This window comes from Chaetodon trifascialis, chromosome 4 (assembly GCF_039877785.1).
Source record: "Chaetodon trifascialis isolate fChaTrf1 chromosome 4, fChaTrf1.hap1, whole genome shotgun sequence".
Lineage (NCBI taxonomy): Eukaryota > Metazoa > Chordata > Actinopteri > Chaetodontiformes > Chaetodontidae > Chaetodon > Chaetodon trifascialis.
The window spans coordinates 26,423,660-26,450,452 of NC_092059.1; the positions used below are offsets into that span (position 1 = coordinate 26,423,660).

Genomic DNA, 26,793 nt, shown 5'->3' on the forward strand with positions numbered 1-26,793 from the left:
TGTTTATCATTGTACAACACAAGGTTGCGCAACAAAATGCAAGCTGCAGAACATCCATGCCATGCGCGAAACAAAAAACTACTATTTATGGTGGAGGATGAATTGAAGGCTGTCAACAGGCTGTGAGAGTCAGGCTGTCAACAAATACATCAATACTTACATTATATATTATTTTATACACACACACACACACACACACACACACACACACACACACACACACACACATACATGCATACATACATACATACACTATTCATAATCGTATATAAACCAGACTGCAGTGTTTCTAGCGACACCTTTAAGCAGCTGATCGATATATATATATATATATATATGTGTGTGTGTGTGTGTGTGTGTGTGTATGTATGTATGTATGCATGTATATGTGAATGTCTATATCTATGAATCTATCTATCTGAAGTACACACACACACACACACACACACACACACACACACACACACACACACACACACACACACACACATTTCTCAAGCTGAACAAGCAAGAGGAAAAAAAGAAAAGAAACCCACAGACATCACTCCTGCTCTAATCAGCATTGACTCACTTGAAAGGATTACAGCTACGCCTGTTTATTCCTGAAAGGACTCTGCATCAAAATACTATCAGCCTGCTGGACTCTATTGATGTCAATATGGTAGAGACAGGTGGGTGCGTGAGAGACAGAGTGAAGCACAGGGAAAGGTATTCAGACAGAAAAGCAGAGAAACAGGAATATAAAGCCGTGGTTGGTTTGAGATATGTTCCTCAGAATGACTAACGAAGGTTACATTTTTATTTTTTTTTGTGTGTGTGTGTGTGTGTGGGGGGGGGGGGGGGGGGGGGGGGGTGTAATGTAGTGTATAATGTGTGTAAGAGACGCCAATGTATAATGGGTAACAAATTCAGCTCCATGATTCATACTGAAATAACTAAGGCCACCAGTGTGGCTAGTGGGAATGTGTTTCATCAATACTCCTTCCATCACTATCCCTACTTATAGTATGTGTGTTCATGACACTGTTGGTGGCTGGAAAATCTGTCTAATCACATCAATCAGCTTGACTGTGAATGGGCTGGCATACTGGATGAGCTTTGTGCACATCTATCAAGACATGCGCCAGATCTATTCAATGTAAATTTAATGTGAGACAGCAACAGGAACAAAATGGCTCACAAACTGGAGGTGGAAGCAGGTTTGACGATGACCACGAGACATCAGAAAGTAGCAGTCACACCTGTTTCTCACTCACTCAACCACATACTCTACACACTCTAGATCAGTGTAATACATACGTCAACATAGGGTTAAATTAACAATCTCTTTGGTGGAAACGTAGCTATAAACAGCAGCCTAGTGGGCACCTGAAACCTCAGCAGCTGAATTACTAACTAACTACGAATGTTTTTTTGGTTTTATGACATAAACCTGTAACATAAACCATGACACCTGTTATGTCCCACAATCCAGCAAATTCTGCTCAGCTGTTCGTCAGCTTGTAAGGGTAGTAAATATCATATGACCATGGGATTCATGGTGATGATTATCCAAACACAGAGAAAAGAGAAGATGCTGTCTGGGATATGTAATATAAACAACTTAGGGCCCCACACAGAGCTCAGGGGGGTTTAAATCACACCATAATAGCCAACTAAACTTCATGTACATCCACGCACGCACGCACGCACGCACGCACGCACGCACGCACGCACGCACGCACGCACGCACGCACGCACGCACACACACACACACACACACACACACACACACACACACACACACATCTGCACAGGCCCATGACCATTTCTTGGAGAGCAAAGAGATGAGGGATTTTCTACTTGTGTCCTTTTTCAGTCTAACAATGCACTGTCCACTGTACAGCCATTTGTTTTCAAATGAAGGTAAGTGTTACAAGCCACCCACACTCCGACTGGAGACGAGACACACATACATCTTTGGAACAATACCCAATTAAAGCACAAGCCATTTATTTTGTATTCTTCTAACCACCAAAGCTTCCCTCGCTTCTCTCTTTCCACCTTTGATTCTCTTCCACTTGCCTTCTTTCTGTCCATCTACCCCCCGTTGTCCCTCCTCACTGTGTAAATCCCCTACAACAGAAGCATCTAGTTGTATTATAATTGGTTCCCAAGCACCCATTCCAAAACTATCAGTGCAGCAGCATCTCGATTTGGAAGACAGGTCCCAGCAAAGTAAGATAAGTAGGAAGTATTATGGCTGTTGTGCAAACATGATTAACGACATGCTTAGACCTGTTTCTAAATATTGGGAGGTGGGGAGTGTACCTGGGGCAGCTCAGAGACTCTCAGAGATGATGAATAGAGCAATAGAGTGTGCGAGAGATACAGCTGTCACTGAATGGTACAATGAGGCGAGGCGAGATGAGACGGGAGGGTGAATGAAGAGTAAACACTGAGGAGGGAGTCTTGGAGGATTCTTTGGTTAGCGTGGTGTTCGTCTGTAGAGCTGTTCTGATGCATTGTGCCTTTTTGATTTCTGAATACACAGAAGCAATCTTGGTACCATAAAGGTTATACAATGCTAAAGTGGCTACATGGAATGTATACAGTGCTGCTATGGAAATCCTGCAAAAAAGCTTGGCTGAGGTGGAAATGTTGGTGTATCGATAAAAACAAAATGTAAGTGCTGGAGAGCAATGAGGAATCTGTACATTAGCTTTCCTCAAATGAATACATGAAACAAATGGAAATGAAATATTTCCATCATGTGTTCCACATAACATCTGTGTGCTCGAGGTTTGACTGGTGCTCTTTTAATCATATCATCTTGTTATGCCCTCTCCTTCTGTATGTATGGTTTAATGGCACCTGACTGGAGAATTAGCTCCACCAGCTGTCCAGCTGTTGACCAACTCCCAGTATTAGGATACCAATAATGGATAGAAATGCACACTAATTCACATTTTCTTAAACTGATTTTCTGGAAATTGCGATAGAAGCGATGAGGAAACCTGACCACTCAGATCTTTGTAGGTTTTTTTCCTTCGCCTGAGTCAGGAAAACACATGGCAATTTCCTTAATCAGTTAAACGCAAAGGAAAACGTTGGCCAACAAACTGTGACAGACATCTCTATCTACCAGGAAAAACAAAAACAAAAAAAAAAAAACAACAACTGAAGAATGAAAAATGACTGGATGGTAATATCCTCTTAGAGATAAAGAGTGCATGTCTGAACATGGTTGTAGTAACATTTCTGTGGATTTCTGTGATACAGGGACATTTTAATGGTAATGGCTTGCCAACATTATCAGGCAGGCTCTCTCTGAAGCTCTTATTTTCACTAAGCAAAATATTGTATTGAATGGCAATATATTCTTCAGCTCCATTATGCATTATTACAGCATATTTTACTTGTTTTAACCAAACCAATGGAGGCACACTAATTAAATCATAATTGTGACCAAAACGTTGCATTTCTGAAGTGCAGCTTTTCAGGAGTAAAGCCAGCATTCACACAGAACACTGTACATGTAGAGTGGTTGCACTGATGCACTGTCAACCCAAGTGGGCACATGGAGCAATGTGTAATATGAGAGGCAATTATGCTCTAACCAGCAAGATTTGAAATGAAGAAGTGTGGAGTTGAGTCCTTGGACAATGAAGAGAGAGCCAATCAGACTGAAGCATGCTGCATGGAAGCTTATGTAAATTTCCTCTTTCCTACAGCAGTATTTACAGCAGCACTAATGTTCTCTGGGTATTTAAGACCATGAAGAATGACGCCTGAGTGTAAGGTTTATATACACTATATAAGAAGACAACACAGGAACTGTACGACAAGGTTAGCATGACGCTTGTCAGAATGAATGAGTAGAGGCAGAGATTCATGCATGCACAATGTTTGAGCTTTTTCCTTTTTTTCTGTGAAAGATATTTGACCATCTAAAAAAAAACCAAGTTCCTTTGTCTCTGTGTCCTTTTTTCTTCCTCTCTTTATATGACGTTGGCAGAGGCTGCAGCAGCTGAATGTCACAGGTAGACTGGACCATTCCGGCTAATTAGTTAGTTCATGGTAGAGCAGAGAATAAAGGGACATTACACTGTACTATCTGTCCACTCTTGACCTCTTGTACCTGGGTGTCTGTCAGGAACATGAATGTTCCTTAAGGATGGATGACTAACCTAAAGACACAAATAAGAATACTGTATATTATAACCTGAGGAGACTAAGAGAGATGGCAGAGGAGAAGTGAGAGGGAAATTTTAATGAGGAAAATGAGAGGGTGCGGAGATGCAGTGCTTGCTGCTGATGAAAGAGGAGATTAAGAAATGATAGGAGAGGGAGCAAGGCGGAGAGAGAGGGATGCAGAGAGATGTAGTGCTGAAGGGAGAAGGGGAAGAACAAAAAAGGAAGGATGAGGCAGTGGAAACAGAGGAAGGAAATGATAGAGAGTGAGGATGAGGTGTTTTTTTTTTTTTTTTAAAGCAAAAGTTTTCAAAGTTTAAAGAGATGGTGAAAGTTGGAAAGAAGTCTGCAAGGGTTGAACATATCTGCAAAACACCCCCAGGTTGGAATAAAGAGACAGTTTGGGAGGCTGAATCACAGAGCTGCTATACTTAATCAGTAGAATGGCCATTGCAGATTGTGTGTGAATGTGAAGTGTGGGATGGGGTGAGAGTGAAGTTAGCTTTATTTAGATCATATTGAGAGTGTCATCCTCTGCCTCTCACAAAAAAGGTGTCATACTTTAAAGAATAGTCAATGTCTCCTTATTTCTTGTGATTATGTTTCGCTCGTTACTGTGTTAACTATCTTGGCACAAAGCTAGAATGTGTAAAGACAGATGGATGAAAGTGGAGCACAAAGAGAGCATGAGGAGAACGAGGAGCTGAAGAGACTAAAGTGGAGTAAAATTAGGAACATTGAGGGAGGTAAAACAAGCCTGATATGGGTGAAAAAGTCAAAAGGGCATTTCCTAATATGGAGGCGGCACAGCTGGTAAGACAATAAGCAAACAGCAACAGTGGTTATATGATATATTATGGATTTATAATTTAAGTCAAACATTTTACAATGATTCTACAATATCTTATCAAAATGACTCATCTATTACTTAACTGCGTGCAGTATTGAATCATAAAGCCTAAGATGACGTTCTTTGTACTTCTTGTACTAGCTTACTTGTACTTCGAGTTTCTGCTACTTTACAATTCTACTCCGGTACAATTCAGAGGCAACATTGTGACATTAGGAGGACCTCAAGAGTCACAGCACCGACAGCTAATTAGCAATGCTAATGTTAGAACAACAAACAAGCAATCAATGATCCAAAAATACAATATACATTATTGTGAAATGGGGCATCATGCAGAATGAGTACTTTTACTTTGAGTACTCATAATTTCATGCTAATGCTTTTGTACTCTTACTTACTAAATATATGACTTTTATTTTTGCACTGTGTTATTGATACTTTTACTTTACCAAATACCTCAGTACTTCCACCAGTAGCCTGCATTAATCTGCAATGAGTTGTGCTAATGGAAGTCGTACGTACGTGTAGTCGCATTCATCTGTCTAGTAACACTTTGCATGAAGTTTGTCGCAGTCAAAGGAGCAGGAGTAATTGTAATGTAATGTAATGTGTAGGTGTAATGGTATGGCTAGAAATGGTAATTGTAATTGAAGTAGTTTAGGAATAGTGGCAGTAGCCACAGTGGTAATAGATATAAAAGCAGTAGTGGAAAAAATAGCATTGTTGTTATTCTCTGCAGCTGAAGTAAACTGCAGTAATAACTAAAGTAATAGTATATTATAGTGTAGTGCTGTTCAGAGAAGCAGTAACAGAAGTCAACAGTATATCAAATCAAATCTATGCGACACAAATTCTAAATCATTTTAAATCATTCCAAAGTCTACTTCTTCAATATTACGGCTCATGTGATCATAGCATCTTTCTTTTTTGGCAAATAACACTTTTAGTATATGTGCTGCTGTCACCTCCTTCATCCAGAGTCTCTGTCTCTGAGTCCGGCTCATGGATACCAATCACTGATCTTGGATTTCAGTTATTTTAACTTGAAGGATATGCAATAGTCGTTTGTCTTTTATTTTCTGAATTTATCTGGTGTGACTAGTGTTAACCCCAACAGAAGAAATCTCACTCCAAGCTGAAGTCAAAAGTTGGCAACCCTGGTGAGTAAGTGAGAGCAGCTGCATGTGTGGTCAACCAATCAGCTGCCAGACAGAAAGGGAATGATCTGTGAATTTGTCCCTAACAACCAATTATTTATCACCGCTGTTTGTCCAGGGAACTTCTTCTCCTTTTGTTTTGTTCTAAATGATGAAATGTTATCAATTGACTTTTTTTTTTTTTTTCTTTTTAACCCAGAGTTTACAAGTGTGAATTTATTCAAGGGACTGGACCAAGACATTTCATTTCCACGGCATATACAACACCCATCATTACACGTCTTTACAACTACAGGTGGATTTAGATGTGGATACCACAGATGAGTTGGCAGCAAAAGTAAACAATAAAGCTATTGTCAGTTATCGCCATATTTGGGGTGATTTGCACTAATAGGAGTAATATTGCACATTACCCTTGTATCTGTGTGTGCTTCTGCAGTAGAAATAGAACAGTTTGCATCAGTTTAAATACTGATGGTAGCAGCAGTAGTGAGTTACTTGATGTTAGCAGTCATTGTAGTGCTAGTCGTGGTGGTAGCAGTAGTCAGTAGTAGTTAGCAGAAGCAGAAATACTTACTCTTTGTATATCTGAAGTGAGTTGCAGCAGTGTTGGAGAAGCTGTAGCTCTGAGGGTCTCTGTTCCTCTAACTGGAGAGTTCAGACTGACGTAGGCCACAGCACTGCTCTTCAGAACAACACTGTTATCCTGAAGAGAACACACACACATCATTACATTCCCAATGATGTTCAGAATTCTATAATTGTTCTCATCGCACTGGTCACATCATCATTAATATCATTACCTCAAGTCCACAAAGAGTGTCCTTGCCACTTTAATCTAAGGATTACATTACTGTCATGTCCTCCTACTGGCAGTCATTCTTCGTCCTCTGCTGTCCTCACAATGTAATTTAAAACCAAAAGATTTTTGTGATCATGAAATTTCATGAGGTGCACATAAGAATCCAATGTTTTTGTAGATGTTTTTATTCTTATTCTATAGGAGGTCACTGTCATTTTCAAGAGTGTATCAGTCTTGCTGACAATGACTCCCACTGCTTATATGGGAATAAGAATAATGAATCATAAATGAGACCTACTCAATCCAAACAATACGGTCTGACTGTAGCTGTAGTGGGCTGTCTTTCTTTGTTGTAGCAGCATTCCTTTCTTGAGACAATACAGCGGGCACTGGCACCCACTGTTCTGACTGGCTTTCCTCTTTCTCCTTTTGACTGGTAATTAGAATTGTTGTTTCCACTGACATTTGCAAAGATGGTGCACAAGTTTCAGTTCCATTGCATGTGGCCAGTACTCATGTGTCAGTACAAGCTGCTGCAAGGACCCAACTATCATATTTGTGTTAAGTATTTTGGCTGTTAGCAGGCTAACTGCTAACAAGCCCCAGCAGTAGCATATGTTGGAGAAAGAAGAACATTATCTGAAAAGATGAAGATTAAGGTGCACTGTATGGTGATCCTTATACAGTATGTAGTTTCATGGCATGGTGTATGCACATGTTTGTTGCTAGTGCCAACTATATCTGCCTGAGTTGAAATCATTCCAGAAGCCACAACCTTTTTATCTCTGAGCTGACATTTAATAAAGCAGATGCTCTTATGCTTACTGACCTTTCCCCACTCATAGGACCCGATGTTCCCCAGGGCTGAGCCTCCCCATGAGCAAAACACAGTGGTACGGTCTGGCACCCATCCTTGTTTGGTCTGCTCTGTCACCGCAGCAATGAGCTGATTCATAATAGCTGAAGCCCCGCCTCCCTGATCACTGTCATGACGACTGCCAACCAGCACATAGCGATCTGTAAACAAATAAATGGAGAAGAAAAATGTTTAGCTGCATGTATTTCTTTGGTTGTACATATTTATTCTGTGTTTCTCTTGTGTCCACATTTATTAAATCAAAAACAAACACAGCAGTTGTAATAAGCAGTGATGAGGGTAGTGCTGCTGTTCCATGTACAGAAAATGTTGTGTTGCAGTGCAAAACTTTAAAGTGAATGTTGAAGAGGCAGATCTGTTGGCATTTGTCAATAAAAATATTAGTGAAACAGACGCAAAAGTGACTCGCTCCCAACCAAAAAATTGTAGGCACTTCCTACAACTAGTGACCGTCCTTTTACATTCTCAGCCTCACCTAACTGGAAGCTGCCACCTGTTCAGGTTATCATAAGGTGAGCTAGATCAACACACTTTCAAAAAAAATCTACAATTAAAAACTGTGTTGGGAAACAGAGGCTAGTGAAAAGGGAAAAAGGCAGACTTTCCACAGCAGAATTACATCACTTCTATGATATTCTAATTCTATCATCATTTTAGCCTGTATTTTCTTTCAGCAATAATAAATCTAGAGTGGATCTCAATTTAATTTAGAATGCAAATTCCAAATTAAAGGTGCAAGGTAACGATATACTCATAATGAGGCATGTCAGGTAAGTCATCAATCCATATGTGCTAACTGTATGTGCAGCATACCATACAGGTGCTGCTCATAAAATTAGAATATCATGGAAAAGTTGATTTATTTCAGTAATTCCATTCAAAAAGTGAAACTTGTATATTATATTCATTCATTACACACAGACTGATATATTTCAAATGATTAGTTCTTTAATTTTGATGATTTTAAACTAACAACTAATGAAAATCCAAATTTCAGTATCTCAGAAAACTAGAATATCACTTAAGACTGATACAAAAAAAGGATTTCTAAAAATGTTGTCCAACTGAAAAGTATAAACATGAAAAGTATGAGCATGTACAGCACTCAATACTTAGTTGGGGCTCCTTTTGCCTGAATTACTGCAGCAACGCGGCGTGGCATGGAGTCGATCAGGCTGTGGCACTGCTCAGGTGTTATGAGAGCCCAGGTTGCTTCAGCTCTTCTGCGTTGTTGAGTCTGGCATCTCGCATCTTCCTCTTCACAATACCCCATAGATTTTCTATGGGGTTAAGGTCAGGGGAGTTTGCTGGCCAATCAAGAACAGGGATACCATGGTCCTTAAACCAGGTACTGGTAGCTTTGGCACTGTGAGCAGGTGCCAAGTCCTGTTGAAAAATGAAATCTGCATCTCCATAAAGTTGGTCAGCAGCAGGAAGCATGAAGTGCTCCAAAACGTCCTGATAGACAGCTGCATTGACCTTGGACCTAAGGAAACACAGTGGACCAACACCAGCAGATGACATGGCACCCCAAACCATCACTGACTGTGGAAACTTGACACTCGACCTCAGGCAACGTGGATTCTGTGCCTCTCCTCTCTTCCTCCAGACTCTGGGACCTTGATTACCAAAGGACATGCAAAATTTACTTTCATCCGAGAACATGACTTTGGACCACTCAGCGGCAGTCCAGTCCTTTTTGTCTTTAGCCCAGGTGAGACGCTTCTGACGCTGTCTCTTGTTCAAGAGTGGCTTGACACAAGGAATGCGACAGCTGAAACCCATGTCTTGCATACGTCTGTGAGTGGTGGTTCTTGAAGCACTGACTCCAGCTGCAGTCCACTCTTTGTGAATCTCCCCCGCAGTTTTGAATGGGTTTTGTCTCACTATCCTCTCCAGGGTGCGGTTATCCCTATTGCTTGTACACTTTTTTCTACCACATCTTTTCCTTCCCTTTGCCTTTCTACTAATGTGTTTGGACACAGAGCTCTGTGAACATCCAGCCTCTTTAGCAATGACCTTTTGGGACTTGCCCTCCTTGTGCAAGGTGTCAATGATCGTCTTTTGGACAACTGTCAGGTCAGCAGTCTTCCCCATGATTGTGTAGCCTACAGAGCTAGACTGAGAGACCATTTAAAGGCCTTTGCAGGTGTTTTGAGTTAATTAGCTGATTAGAGTGTGGCACCAGATATCTTCAATATTGACCTTTTCCACAATATTCTAATTTTCTGAGACACTCAATTGGGGGTTTTCATTAGTTGTCAGGTATAATCATCAATATTAAAAGAAGTAAATACTTGAAATATGTCGGTCTGTGTGAAATGAATGTATACATTATACAAGTTTCACTTTTTGAATGGAATTACTGAAAAAAATCAACTTTTCCATGATATTCTAATTTTATGACCAGCACCTGTACTTTAATTGCACTTTTTGTCATTTCAGGTCTTCAAAACTCAGAAAAACTAAACCTTTGATTAAATTAAATGATGCAACTCTATACACAGAATAGGTGTGTTAGTGGTGTGTGTTCCTCTCACTACTGACACCTTTGAATCAGTTTTATCTTGTCACATTTAACTGTAGGGATATATTTGATCATTGAGGGATTCATTCAAAATGTTATGTACTGTTAACTCTTGGTGCAGTGAGACTCAAACATTTCCCTAATGTTACCTTGTTTGAAAAGATGACATGCTCGTCTCACTTTTTTGGATCAAAATCAGTCATAACTCCAGACACTCTGAAAAGCAGACATATAAAGCCTCTGCCTCATGCATTTGCTTTAATACACACAGAGGTCATTGTATAAGGCCATTGACATCTAAATGGAGAAATATGAAAGTAAAAGGTGAATAGAGATTTAGAAAATGAAAATGCATGCAAGAGTTCAGTAAAAGTATCACAAAATAATATTCAAGCACAGTGTGGCTTTCCATGGAAACACACACTCACACACACACAAACACGAATGCTTCAGGCTTCTTTGTATGCCTTATATTCTCTACAAAGGCAGAGTGTTGAGTATGGATGCACAAAGCAGCTTCCTGCAGGCAAAGAGGGGAACAGAGCAAACCTCATCACCCCAACACAGAGTGCTGATGACTTTGTTTGAGAAAAGAGGTGCTTAGAGAAGCCTGCTAGCTTAGCCTAAGAATCTGACAACATATTATTGCACTGAGAGCGGCTTCCAGGGTAAATCAACCATTACTGTAAACTGCTTCAAATTAGTCATGTGTGAAAGTACAATTTGCTTTATTTTTTATTTGATCTTTTTCATGGGTATGCTTCTTGTTGAGAAGAGATTAACACACTAAAAGTCAAATGAAGCATTGATAAGAAGCACTTATTAATAAAAAAATAAATAAATACATGAGGTCATGTTCCTGCAGCCCCCAGGCCGTGACAAATCATTCATGGTTCAGCAGGCACCAACTAATGTTTGTTGCAGTTGATGGAGGGGTATTTCTTTTTTCTTTAACTAAAATCACACACACACACACACACACACACACACACACACACACACACACACACACACACACACACACACACACACACAGCCTGATGTGTCTTATTCCTCCATTACATCCAAAAACAAGAAAAAACACACCAATGAGCCACACTGTTGTGTTCCTTCATTACCAGGAACATAGGCAGAGAGGTAGGACAGAAAATTGATGCTACTTGTGTCTTGAGGGTAACTCTGAATCCATGCCCAGTAGTCGGTTAGCTTAGCTTAGCTTAACTTAGTACAGTAAACACTGCAAATGGGGAAAGAGCTAGCCTGCCTCTGTCTTGCCAGAGTTTATGGCACTGCGATCATTAGATTGAACATGGTGACCATTGTCAAAGACAGAAATATGGCATAGTCTGATACTAGCATTAGGCAGATTTTGTCACCTTTGGTTAGAGACAAGCGAGCTGTTCCCACTTGCTTTCAGTTAGGGGCGGGGCGTGTGGCAAGCCAGGCAATAGCTTGGAGCCCCTGGCCGCTGGGGGGGGGCACTTATTTACAGCAACGATTATTGATAGGCTTGGGCTTTCAGGGACCTCTGTTGGTCCCTGGACCTCACTTTGGGACCCACTAATCTATTTTTCAGTATTCGTCTCAAATGTCCCAGAAAATGTGCATTTGTGTGTGTAAAAACCAAATTTTTGCGGCTTGCACAGGTGGGGTGGGGGTCCCAGGGATTTCTTGCTTGGAGGCCCTAGAGACCCTAGCAACACCACTGCTTTCAGTCTTTGTGCTAAGCTAAGCTAAGCTAAGCTAAGCTAACCAGCTGCTGGCAGTTGCAGATCTTGTTTAATTCTCAGGAGGAAAGCAAACTATTTCTTCAACGGTCAGCTATGAAGGTGCAATTGTCCTGAAAGTAAATAATCACTATTCATAGATGTGTGCTTCACCATATTTGAGCAGGTATGTACTGTCCCAATTGTTTTAGATTTCTTCAGGTTTTTGGTTGTGTTAAATCTAAATGACCTTCCTTCACTATTCTCCGTAGATGCGCTGTGTGAAGCAGTGTGTGATCATTTGTCTAACCTACAGAATCCTTCATCAGACAGATGATTTAAAAATCTGCATGAGAAATGGATCTGGGATTGGGTATAACAGAAAAGCTGTCTGCAGAGTCTATGGAGTGAGAATAAGTCTTCAGTTGTAAGAGACATGGCCTGATGTAGTTTAAGATGCTAAAACTCACTAATGTTCCTCACATACATTCCATCTCTGCCTCCCTTGCCGATATGATTTGGAATTATCCAGTTTTGCAGCTCTATTTTTAAAACTGTCAAATGTTGGACAGCAGGATCTTTTGGGCACAAATAGTCACAAAACTGGTGTCAAATATATTGTTGTGACCTATTCAACACTAGCATGTAGGCTTTAAACTTCTCTCACTCTCTCTCTATCCCTGCTGCATTTGTCACATTTTATGCCAAAATCAGTGAACTTCATTAGAATGCACAAAAAAGTTAGTGGAAAGCAGTAAGTCAGGTTCTCATTTGCTTTTCTCTGGAAAAATAATTGCTTCAAATTAGCACTGACTTTGGGAATCTGTTATTGTAAGTGAAGTGAACTGATGTTGGCATGTTGATTTGAAGTTAATGTTTTACATCTCTTCATTCTTTATAGTCCAGACCTTCATGTCAAATTTGATATGAAGAAGAAGAAGAAGAAGAAGAAGAAGACATCTTTTATTAGTCACATAACGTGCAGAGTTAGGGCGGGAAACTGCACACGCCATGCTTATGTGAAATTCTTCTCCGCTTTTGACCCATCCTTGGTCAGTCCTTCCTCCACGGCAGACCAGGAGCGGTGGGCTGCCAGCCGCGAACTGGTGGAAGACACGCCCCTAGCACCCACAGCACCCCAGGTGGGAATTGAACCCGGGGCCCTCTAGCTGTGAGGCGACAGTGTTACCCCTGTTCCACCAACCATGAATGCACTTTATTGATTCCCTGTTAAGGAGTCAGTAGAAATTGTTTAATTGAACACTTTTGAGCAACTATGAATGTTTAGCTAATTACCGTCTCTTCTGACTGGCACGCCTTCCTGTTTTGCTTCTCCAGTTACCCTGGAGCCTGACAAGCTCAACTAAGAATTATGTAAATATTATTTACAAGACCTTGAAGAGGACCATACATGTACAGTATGTGCTGGTATGTAACAATAGTGAACTTGTATGACACGGGTCTGACATCATTTAGAAACAGTGTCACCATTTCACAGTTTGCCCACCAGAGAGCACTGAGAAGATTTTTCAACTATAAAAATCCTATAAAATCCTATAAAACTATAATATCCAGGATTTTTGCAAAAATATTGCAAAAAGAAGCCACAGCGCCAGCAATGAAACAGTACAATGATGACATCATTCAAATAAGTGTATTTTAAATATGCAATAAAACTGCCTGTGTGCAAACATACATTTAAGAGCAAATTCCACTCTGAGTTCTCTAGAACAGAGTGTCGAGTGCCCTGCCATGGACTGTGAAGTATTTGTGTGCTAGTTGTGTTGGGGTGCTTTCATATTGCATTTTGTCCCTCCACATGAGCAAACAGCATTTTATTTAAGGACTATTTGCATAGGACAAAACAGATTCCTGCAAAATAACCCCCTTCATTGTCAAGGGCTGTGTGACTCAAAACCTTTGCAAACGTGCATGAATATTCATTCTGTTTAGGGTGATCAATGAGCCTGGAACGGACATATGATCAAACGGCAACAACCAGTTAAAATGTCGCTCCTTCCGGAGATTTGTGGCCCATATTATCTGCTTTAGTGGCCCATTATGGCTGCCTAATATCACAGCGTAAATCAGCACGGTAATTTTCCACCACTGACTGGGCAGGACAGGTACAGTAACAATGCATTGCTATGAGTAGACGGGAGAGCAGGAGAGGAGGACGGCGGTGGAGGCCAAGGCAAGGACAAGATAAAGAGTCTCTCTGCAGAATGACAATTAAAAAAGGAAAAGGGCAAAAACAGCTAAGCAGAAGAGGCTGAGCTGCCATTTACACATTAAATGGACAAAATGTGTTTGGAATCAACCTGAGCTGACAAAGGAGTGGGACAGGGAGGACACCAACAAAGGAAGATAAAGAAAAGCATGGATTCATTTAAAACATATCCCTGATCTTACTTCCCACACTTTTCAACATTTTCTTGACAGATAATTAAAATGTTGTCATGTTTTTGAATGGGCTATAACAAAGAAGCTCTGACGTGAAATAACCTTAAAGAAAACAGGGACAGGAAGAAGCCATTACAAGGAAGTTAGTATTGAATGGATCAAATGACGACATGCAATTTCAAAGAGGCCACAACAAAACACAGATAAATCCACTGTACACTACCTGTCGGACACCAAATGGCAGACGGACTAAGTCAAACAATGGCTGGTGAACACAGCGGATCATTTAGCCGCTGAAGAGCCAGATCACACAGGGCAGCTGTGGCTCAGGAGGGAGAGCGGTTGTCCACCTCTCAGGTCGGCAGTTTGATCCCTGACTTCGGCAGTCTACATGTCCAAGTACTGTATCTTCGGCCAAGTGAAAGGGTGAATGCAGACTTGTGTTTTAACAGTGCTTTGAGTGGTCATCAGACTAGAAAAGCACTGTGTAAATCCAGCTACCATTTTTGCCTCAGGAGTTGGTGGGGAGCAAAAACAAAGCTAAAAGGTCAGTAAAAGTTCAATACTTTGGGATTCATCAGATAACATGACCTAAAATGAAAGTTTATGTTGTTTTGAGTCTTCTGGGTATGAAACAAATGCACATTGCTAACACCCTCACCATAACAACTTTATAAACTGATATGAGTTGGGCTTTTAAAGGTTGTTGTGGAGTTCTTCCGCTGCTTAGTGGCCAGTATAATCATTGCTTCATATAGGGCATTTGTTGCCACTAGGGCTGCAAACTATAATTATTTTCATTGCTGATTAATGTGCTGCTCATTTTCATATTTAATTGATTAAGACAACTCTGATAAAAGATTTATTAATAGCTTGGTCTGTAAAAGATCACAAAGTAATGCATATAGTGCTGTTTGAGAAGCCACAAGATTCTTAGTCACCACACATACGCAAACACTTTATTATCACACACTTGCATAAAATTCTGCTTGAAGACACAAACACGCACACGCACGCACGCACGCACGCACGCACGCACACACACACACACACAGAGTTCCTCTTATTACATAAACTGGGTAGTCTTGTCTGAAGTCATTAACATGCTAATGTGAACTCAGAGCCTGTTTTGTGGGTTGTGTTGTGCTTTAGTTCATAATACATATTCAGCGTCCTAAAATATGCAGTCAATTTAATAACTAATGTATTCATATAGTTATTATTTATAATGATATCCTTAGTGGTATCTTGCATGTTTTCCATTGCTAGATTTTTTGGATTTAAAAAAATATTAAAAATAAAATACTGCTCTTCATGTCTAATCATCCAGCAGTTCAGATGTCTGATCGTGAACACAATAGGCTGAGTCATTCTGGTTGCCTCTATTTAAAAGCCACCTCAGGCTGAGGGTATTTGTGGAACACTGGACTAGCACATCCAGTCCCTGTAATTTGCTCCTACACTGAGAGACAGCTATGAAAAGTGCTGATTTACTTTTTTTATTAATACACGTTTGGATCATGTGGATACACATACATGAGAAGTGAAGCCAATGACATTATTTTTGGAGGCGAGTGTTTAATCTTCAAGCTGAATCATATCAACTTGATTACTGTAGCTGTGGACAGTATGACTCATGCAGCTAAATCTAAGCAAACACAGAGTGTACAACGTACACTCTAAAATGTATCACCAAATATTTACATTTTTTATGTAGAAAAAGTAAGGAGAATGACATTGACAATGACATTCTGACTTAATGCAAATTCTTAATGATGTGTTCCTCTAATAAGCTGCATCCTGGATTTCATTATGTCACTGTCAGTTGTTAGCTAATGTCAATTTCTGGACTAAACGCATTCGCAGACATTTATTAAAAGGTGAGTTAATGCTGACGTAGCTAATATTCTACAGGACTGGATGTGGGTGTAATACTTTCAGTCGACTTATTTTTCGTGTTGATATGTAGGAATGGGTGCAAGAGTAATGTTGGTTGCAAATCTCCACCATGATGTTTGCTGAATTACATTTAATGTGACCCAGTATTTTTGCTGCTTATCTGAAGCTAAACCTGAACTAAACAAGAACGTCCTTTTTTCTAGACTTAAAGTAAAAAGAACCGAAATGTGACTAAATGTAATCAACATTTTAAATAACTTTGAGTAAATCAAGTTCATGAAGATAATTTTAAATGTGGGGCACACTCTTATTTTTGTCTGCCTTGTTGAACACTGAGATATTTTGGGTGGCACGGTGGAACAGTGGCAACACTGTCGCCTCATAGCTAGAAGGTCCCGGTTCGATTGTCTGTGGCACTGGGGGCGTGTCCTCCCCCATGCCTTCGGTGCCTGCTACTCGAGGAAAAGGGCCTTTCTGTTTGCATGTTCTCCCCATGTTCACCTGGGGTATCCTCCATAAAAAAAAACACTAAAAACATGCAAGAAGATCACCACCTGACCAATAGTGACGAAAGGAACTGGGTCCCCGGGCGCCGCTGTCGGCTGGCAGCCCACCGCTCCTGGTCTGCTGCGGAGGAAGGACTGACCAAGGATGGGTCAAATGCGGAGAAATAATTTCACATAAGCATGGCGTGGGCATGTAGTGCATTGCATTGTTGTGTGTGATAATAATAGTACGTCTTTTCTCTTCTTCTTCTCTTGCGACAAGCAGGTTTTGCTTCAAGAGAAAACTTTTGAGCATTTGCACAAACCTGGGTTCCTCTTTCCTTTCAGGTATCCCACAACATTGTAGATTTTCTTGTAGGACAACTGGTTTCCAACCGTCAGAGTAATCTTCTTTCGTTCTAGGACAAAGAGCAGACAGACTTTGAGATGAGCTACAGTGGGAAAGGAAAAAACATTTTGAAATTCACTGCAGGTGATTTCAAACATGATCCTAATTTTGACCAACCTTGACCAATTTGAAGTCGTTATGCAAATATCAGAGAAATAATGAATCAGAATTTGTCTCCGGTGTGATAATACTGGAGTACACTGAACCCTTACTTAAATCACCCAGAGAAAGACACAACATGACTCACAGACTGTCAAAAACACTGTTGCTGTATAAACTTTAGCATACCAGACTGGGAGAAAACAAACCGAAATCAGAGGAAATCAGTGGTAAATGAAAATCTTCCTATGTGATTGCTCAAGTTGATGCTCTTAAAATGCGGGTTGGAAAAATAAAACTGGCTTCCAGCTAATCAACAGGTTAGTTTGAGGCAGCACTGACTGTTTCATCCACTCTACCAGCCACTTTGGCCCAAAAGTGATGATTATACGTCAACCCTATCTCCTAGTGAATACCTTTATATACCACTAACACGCTGCCAGATACGTTTTGTAGGAAACATAACTGCTTCTTGAACTGCATTTGTTGGCCAAGTTTGTTTGTTTTCTTCTTCTTCACTGCGTAGATGTCAAAAGTAGAACATAGTGTACTCACTTTTCTAAGAAATGTTTAATATAAAATTAAATTTGTTGACAAAGAACATCTTGCAGATCGGTTCAATATTAAAGTTTCCTTGTTATGCGGGTAAAATAAAACAGAATTATTTTTTTTAAAGAGGCATCATGTTTCCCACAAAACATACTTCCTAACTGCAAATTATCTGAATATAAATGTGCTTTTTTTCTTTTTTCTTTCTTCTTTTTTTTTTAATATAGGTCACAGGGTTTCATTTCATGCAGGAGAGACATGTAGAACAAAATGTGTTCAGAGGTATACTGGTGTCCAACATGGTTTTCATGTGGGTAGCACTTTGCCCTATAATGTCATGTTAAGATTGATCAATACAAACTGATCAACTAGATTAGCCAACACAATCAACATAAGTACAATAAGCACAAACACAGACACACACTCTCACACAGTATTTGTTTCTGTCAAATTCCCTGTCTCACTCTCAAGGAATAATTGGATTATGTCAAGTGGATGAGAGTTGAATGAGAGCTCTAATCGCGTACCCACACATATGCATGCAAAAGCTCCTTTCTTAGAGGAAACCTCTCTTCATAAGCACGTTGTGTGTAACTATGCTTTATCTCAGTTTAATTCCAAATGGGTATTGTCAGACAGTGATGCACAATATACAGAAAGACCATACATCACCAAATTTGTGCAACGGCAGAGGAAAACATACTGCATTCACACACACACACACACACACACACACACACACACACACACACACACATACAGTACATACAATATATTATTCAGATGAAAACCTACCATAAAAAGGCACTGATAAAAGAGACATACCAATATTTTTCACATGACATCATCATAGATGGTTTGTCATAAAATGGACTAGCCCACCTTGGACTGTCTCATCCATGCAAGCTTGATGCCCCAGAATGAAATAAAATGAAATAAATTATTTATGATGAGGACTAATTGGTGGGTTTGAATAATGTCTGTCAGATTAACATCCATGTATCGTACAAAAAGTCCATAACCCTGAGCTTTTCAATGGGATGCATCCGGGACTGTCCTCTGCTCAGTAGAAAAGACTGGAAATATACAACCCTTATATTATTTTCAAAAAATAATATAAAAACTAAGACAAGAAACCTTGTCTTAGTTTAATAATGATTTGGCAGATATTCATTCTAAGGTAACATTAAAGTAACATTTTTGCAATTATTTCATGTAAAAAAAAAACAAAAAAAGTAAGTAAAAAACTACAGTGCAGCATTTTTGGCCACTATTGAGAAACAATTTAGCAATGTCTTGATGAGCAGGCTCTCATTTACTGTCATGTCTGTCAAGTCTCTGTATTATTTTGTGCACATTTCATGTCTTGTCTTTCCTGTTTTATTTTGATATCACTAACCTTGTGTCTCTGTTTTAGGTTCCCTTCCACGCCCTTCCCCTGTCTCGTCACCTGCTCCCTGATTGTTCTCCGCACCTGTTTCCCATCTCCCCTGATTACCTCTTGTATTTTACCCTGTGTGTCTCACAGTCTCGTTGCCAGTTCGTTGCACTTCACGGTCCTCATTCCAGCGTTTATTCTTGTCATAGTCTGTTTTATATTCGACCTTAGACCTTGCCTTTTGCCTCTTGTTCCTGGATATCTCTGCCTGTCTTTTTTGATCTCCTGTGTACCACACCCTGACTGGTAATAAACCTGCCTTTTGCGAGAACCCGATCCTAGTTGTGCATTTGTGTCCACCTGTTCTGTGCTTTGGGGAGTTCACGACATTTACTGCATTTCAAGGATGCACACATGTCTGTGAAGAAAACTTTTCACCTCTTCTCCAAGAGGCTATTTCGGGTCTGACTGACTTGGGGGGGGTCCCAGGTATTTAACCTCTGTGGGGTTGTTATAATGGTCATTGAAAGTACTTGGTTGCGGCTGGCTGTGTGAACGACAGTCATTAGGGTTGTCACCTGGTGCCAGCTGTGAAAAGTCATTAAATCTCCTGGGAAGGGATTCAGGGACAGGGTTGTAGGTGATGGATAAGTGATGTTGTAGACCTCCTCTCCGTGGAGGAATGGTTTCCTTATTTTAACATAAATAGCCTCCTTCATTCCTCTTTCAAACCTGTTTTCACAAAGGTCCAGTCAGGGTATCCTAAAGCTTTAAGTGGTTCCTGTAAATGTTGGCCTCTTTCTCTTGGACCTGGGCACTTGTTGGTACACTCAGCTTGGTGTTGCAGACTTCTAACAGCTTCTAACTTAATGCTTCAGTGGGTGATGAAAGTCAAAGTATAAGTATTGGTCTGTGTACGTGGGTTTCCTGTAGACTCCAATGGGATGACTCCTGTTCACTTCAATGTGTACAACGCAGTCTAAAAAAGACGTGCTTTTGTTCCTGATGTCCTCTCATGTGAAGTTGAGATTACCATCCACCAAGTTGAAAGCTTGCACCTTCTGGGATTTGATCCAAGAGTCATCCACACATCTAAACCCATATCTCAGTGCTGTTCCCCTCAAGGGGCACCATACTCAGCCTTGTACTTCTTCCATGCAGAGATTGGCCACAATCGGAGATTCTGGTGAGTCCAAATCACAGCCATGCTTTGTGTGTGAGATCCTAATAGTTGAGATGCATGTGAATGTTGTAATCTGGTAGGAGCTTGTTTAGTTATTATCAGATATTAAGGATAGCTATTGATACCAATTACTGTATTAATATCATTTAAATTATTAATACGAATTAAAAATAATGGGCCACCAGCCTGAAGTCAGGAACCAATAACCTACTGTGGATAGAGTTTCAACAAAGGGCTGTTCACACAAAATGCCAGTATTTAAAATTTGTTTTTACATTTATCAGATAAACAGTGAAGGGTTGAATGTGAGCACTGACCCTCACAGCCAGCTTTTACCACAACACATACACACAAATATCCTTTTCCTATCCTTATATCCTTGATGATGTCATTGCCATATTGCAGGGACTACCATGAGTCCCGGAGGGTCTCATCCAATGGGAAACAAGGATTTGTATTCAAACCAAATCTTGTACTCAGGTGAGATTTGTAAGGTCTCATGGGATTTTGGTGCTATTTCTTTGTTCTGTGTCCTGAGTTCTTCATCAGGCTTTAGTCTTTACGTGTGTGCCTCTCTATGTTTAGTCCTTTTGTCTTACATGCTGGTCTCTTTGTTCATCCACACGGTGAGGTCCCAACATGAACAACATTGTTCACATGCAGGCTGACTATGGAAGCAGTGGAAACTGTAAGGAAACAACTGCTACAAGGCAACACCCTCAACGATAGAACCATCCTCAGCCCAGGCCAGCTTTGCGAACTGCTGGACCTGAACACCACCTACTTTCAGTACAATGGGGGGGTTTACAGACAAAAACATGGCGGTGCCATGTGCTCCCCACTATCTCCCATTGTGGCCAACCTCTCCATGGAAGTTGGTTGAGAGGCAAAAAGTTTCTATAACCAATTCCAGCTGCCCTTGATTTCACCCTCTGATATGGATGTACATTTGCATGAGAACATAAGTATGCAGGTGATGCACACACATTCCTTCTGAGTGTGTGTTGCATGCAAGCTGTGTGACAGATTCTTGCTGTTCTACTGTACTGATTGACTTTTGATGGCGGTAAGTGAACGATGTTTCAAAAAATTCATTCAAATTCAAGGAATGTTTGATGAAGAGGGAAATGGATTCAACACATTTAGCCAACGCAATGCATTTTGGTGAGAAACATTGAAAACATTACTCTGTTTTCATCACATTCTTTAAAAATGAAATGAAACAAGGAACAACGGAAATGGCCTCCAGTAGAGACAGTGTCTTTTCTGTGAAGGTCTAAAATGCAACTGGCTGTCACAGAAACACACACACACACACACACACACACACACACACACACACACACACACACACACACACACACACACACACACAAGGGACATTACATAGATTTACATTAATTTCCTGGAGACTTACCTTAACCATGACCATAACTACTAGTTGCCTAACCCTAACCTTAACCCAAGTCTTCACTCTAAAATTCAATGATTTACATTATGAGGACCTGCATTGTGTCCCCGCAACGTGAGTAATACATAGGCGCACAAACACACACACACACACACACACACACACACACACACACACACACACACACACACACACACACACACACACACACACACACACACACACACACAGCAGTCACTGTATACTGTGTCTGCCAGTTCTGCTGCCTTGCTGGATGGCTGTGAGCTCTAGGGGGGGTGATGGCTGGATATCTGAGGGAAATACAGACAAGGTGCCAGTAAAGATGTGAAGCAGGAGCTCAAACTGTGTGTGACAGAGGTCCCCTGCCTACAGCACAGCACTACAGCATGACAGCCCACTTTCCCAGCTCCGCTCCCGTCCTCCATTCCCCATGCCCGTCTCCTCGCCCTCCTCTCGTGCCTGTTTAATACATTATAAAAATTCACTGCTTTTTCTCATAGGCACCACATAACCCATTTATCACTTTTGACACTGGCACAATTGACTTTGGCTAAAAAGCATGGATGGAACATGGGGCCCGTTTGTGTATTCAGTTGGCAGACGTACGCACAGAGAGATTTGTCAGAGAGTAATTCCACTTCATGATGAATGGGTTTATAGATAGGGTTGCCTCTACAGGTAAAGGGTGACTCTGAGTTAAGTTTTGAGATTATATGAAAATATTTAAAGGGGCTACAGTTTGAGTCTGATTTTCATGAGTTAAATGAAATGTGAAAGCAGATATTTCCATAGCCACTCTCAGTAGGTTTTTCCTGAGAATGTTCATGATTTTCTAGCTGCTGCTCTTAGAATAACTCAGTGGAACAGTGAATATTGATGGTAAATTTTGTCCCAACTTCACCAAATGATTAGACCAAAAGGGCTCTCTTAAAGTGTTTTTTGCCATTTTCTCCTGATAGAGTACATGATTTTCCCAGTACGCAGCAGGGTGGCAGAGTGGTTAGAAACTTAGGAACACAGGTCCTCCCCTTGCACAGTTTTTCAGTGTCTGAAAAAGCCCTTAAACAAGATACTTTATCTTGTCTTCTCCAAAGAACATCACACGTGACTGACCCTGAAAACATAAGCTTTTCTAACAAAACCTCTTACTAAAACTACAAAATAGATTGTTTAATATTGCCTTCAATAACACTTTCCATGAAATATTTTAAATTGTTTCCTTTTTGGGAGTTCAATGAGAAGATTGATGTGACTATCAATGAGCACTTTGTGTTCATACTAAACGTCATACCTGCATCCATGTTAGCACTGAGTTATTGAGCATATAAGCATGGTGTCTTTTCCATGTAGCTCAATGCACCATGCACCTAAGTAGAAACTCTTAAAGCAGCTAACATGGCTGTAGATGCTTCGTCTTATTTTCACTTTGGGCAGAGCAAAGGTTAGCTCTTTCCATCCTACCTACAGTCTTAAGCTAAACTAGACTAGAGATCCTGCACAGAAGTATTGGGTAGTAGGTAGGGAGTAAAAAATCTGTTTCCACAACAAATGAATCACACCTTAAACTGACACTAGCTGATTTCATCACCCCTGGACCCATACATTTAAAGGATCAGTAGGTAACTTTTATAAAAATAAAAATAACCTTTTCCTTTGACTACTCTCAGGGCCCGTTGCACAAAACTATTAAGACATCCAGGATAAGTGACTGAGCTGAGTTCAACCAATCCAAAACATGAGTGTCCAGGCTTAATCGGTTGCACAAAGACCAAGCCAGGATGAGCAGACATGGATTCAACAAGCCAGGTGAAACCTATCCTGGATAAGTATGTGCACGCGGCTTCCTCAAATAGACCCCGCCATCGATCACAGATTCACAGATTCACCATGGCAACTAGAGCGGCTTACTTTGCCCCGTCGGAGGCAGAAGTCTTTATGGAGGCTTACGAGGAGGTGAAGGACCAAATTAAAAAGAAAGGCAACACTGCTACAGTTATAAAACAACGAGAGAAAGCGTGGCAAAGTATTGTAGACTGCCTGAATGCATAAGTAGCGCACAAATACCCACTCACTGCTCCGCTGAAACATCACAATTACAATCCAAATAGTTGATTAACATCTCTGAAAACATAGTTGTACTCTGATTATGAATCATTTGAAATTGTAAGTGAAATTGTGTAAATGTAACTCCATCAGACTGTATAACTCCTTGTTATTCCAAGGTCTGGGTGAATACTCAATTTTGATTGGCTGCAGGGTGTCTGTTCAAAAGTGTTATAGGACACCTATAAAAAAAGTTCTGGTCAAATAGCCTGATTGTTCTAAATTAGTTCATCTATCACAACAGCAAGACATTCATGATCAACGGCAATGTTGCATTTAATTTTGAATTGTTCGTTGCCTGTCTTTCTGTCTTGCTTACTTTACTTACTTGCTTGATACAGAGTGAATGGTGGATAATATTTATAAAAACGATTTAGGATAGGCCCTGTGATCGGCTGGCGACCGGTCCAGGGTGTACCCCGCCTCTCGCCCGTCGACAGCCGAGATAGGCTCCGGCCCCCCCGCGACCCCGAAAGGGATAAGCGGCATAGAAAATGGATGGATGGATTTAGGATAGACTTACTTGCTTGATACACATTTAATGATCAGAGTGAATGGTGGATAATATTTCTTGCAATAAAAACGATTTAGGAAACTATCTGTGGACTTTGATTCTTTGAAACAAAATGTCACATCATCCTCTGGACACACACAAGCGGTAAGAGGTGCACTTGCCCTCTGAAATGACACTTTGTATCCCGTAACATAGCGTTAAGCAATCATCTCACTTCCCTCCACTGATTAGATCTAACATAACAGCTGCGGCCGACCGAGCTGCAGGTTCTGTGGCCAGAGCCGGTTGCCAGTTACCGCAACGCGTCACAATGACAGATATTAAATAGTCCACTTCTTGTGGAAAAAATTACGATTTTAACGGTAAAAAAACAACATTAACGTCTTAATAATTGATTTAATATTTATTTCTTTCCTAAGTGACCATGGTATAAGGGGGATAATGCCCTTTGAGGTGTCCATTATCAGAAATGAATGGACGACACGGAGGCGTGAACCGTCCGACGCAAAGTGGTTGCTTTCGTACGTAGAATATGCTTTGATTCTGTGCTTTCTATCTTGTAGAGTCACTGTGTGACTTCAGTTTGGAAAGGAACTGATGCTTTGATTTATCCTTATTCAATAAAGGAACATCATGTTACTCTTGATGTGTATTTATATTTATATTGAATGTGTATTTTATATATAGTCTATGGGAAACTGATCTGATGATTGCAACATCATCTAAAATAATCATTTATCCGCAATGATTGAAATTAATTAAAATTGAAATTAATGATACTTATGTTTTGTGTTAATGTTTAAATAATGACTGTGGATCTAGTTGAATGTGATAATGTGTAGTGGTCAGTGGAATAACTATTGGTTTCCATTTGTGATGACTGCTGACTGAGATAAGGGATGAGATTAAATAGATCCTGGAACTTAGCCTGGTCTGGAGCAGGCTAGCTCCACAGAATAAATCTCCATGGTAACTTATCCCATAACATATCCCACTTTCTGCTATCCTGCTTTTGTGCAACCGGATCACGGATAAATTGAGCCAGGATAACCAACATATCCCGGCTTAATCCCTTATCCTAGTTTTGTGCAACGGGCCCCTGGTGTTCCTAATGGTATTTGCAAACAACAGCCAACCAAAACAACCACCCAGTGCCAATTAATTTTTGAGTCTCATTCCCAGGCTGTCAAATACTTTGGACCAGGGAACTGGACCAAAAGTGTCGCTATTGGACGACCTGGGAATATGACAATTAAATGCCAGCAAATGAAAAGAGCTGATATATAATCAGAATCTAAATTCAGAAGCATCTCTGCACCATTCTCTGCAGGGTATTAAATGCAGAATTGAGAAGAAAAAGCAGTAAGTGAATGTGGGAATCCTGCACAAAGCAATCAATAGTGGTGTAATTAAAGGGCCTGGGAGTCCATTCTATAAAGCCATTTCAAGTTGTTCTGCTTCGCTCGCCTCTCCCTCCGTGGCCTCGCAATGTAATTGCCACGGAAATTTGTTTCACTTTTGGCATTTGTTCTGAGTGGTAGACAGAGAGAGACATATAGAGAGAAAGATAGAAAGAATTGCATGTGTTAAAAACTTAAGTGAGGAGGAAACAAGACAAAGAAGGGATTCAGCAAAGCTGATTTGCTGAAGTCCCATTCTTCAGCTATGATTTTACTTCCAGCATCAATTGGTTTAAGATGAATGTATATGTGTGTGGGAGTGAGATAGATAGATAGATAGATAGATAGATAGATAGATAGATAGATAGATAGATAGATAGATAGATAGATAGATAGATAGATAGATAGATAGATAGATAGATAGAATGGCACTTGCACCTGTGGCCCATCCACTGTTGACTGCTGGGGCCTACTGTATAAAGGGTGTGCACATACTGAAAAGTTGCATCTGCAGGCTTTCATGCACATGTGGGATGTCTAAAAATGAATGTGACCTGAAAATGTATTAAGCACTGGAATCTGGGAACTAAAACACATCAAATGTTTCAAAATAACATTTTCACTCCAGTTCCTATGTCATATCTATGAAGTAGTATAAAGCATAGCTAATTATGTCCACTGATACACCATAATATTATTGCATGCAACAAAAACCTATTGAAACTAATCCTCCACAGATGAGACGTTCCTTAGTCACTGTGCCAAAACCAAAATCAGCAGTAAAATGAACAGTTTTGTCTGTTTTTGTGACATGAAGATGTTAACGCATGTCAGGGAGTGCATGACT

The 26,793-nt window shown here is 40.4% G+C and overlaps 1 protein-coding gene across 2 annotated transcripts in view; it reads right to left on the reverse strand.

The window, feature by feature from the left end:
• LOC139330296 (inactive N-acetylated-alpha-linked acidic dipeptidase-like protein 2) overlaps positions 1-26,793 on the reverse strand; it is a 520,996-nt gene that overhangs the window by 148,056 nt on the left and 346,147 nt on the right. For both annotated transcript variants that reach the window (XM_070961134.1, XM_070961135.1), the window contains exons 11-13: positions 17,206-17,298; positions 7,812-7,999; positions 6,758-6,886 (exon numbers count right to left, since the gene is read on the reverse strand). In XM_070961134.1, the coding sequence (XP_070817235.1) occupies positions 6,758-6,886; positions 7,812-7,999; positions 17,206-17,298 (410 nt within the window). The remainder of the gene's footprint in view (positions 1-6,757; positions 6,887-7,811; positions 8,000-17,205; positions 17,299-26,793) is intronic.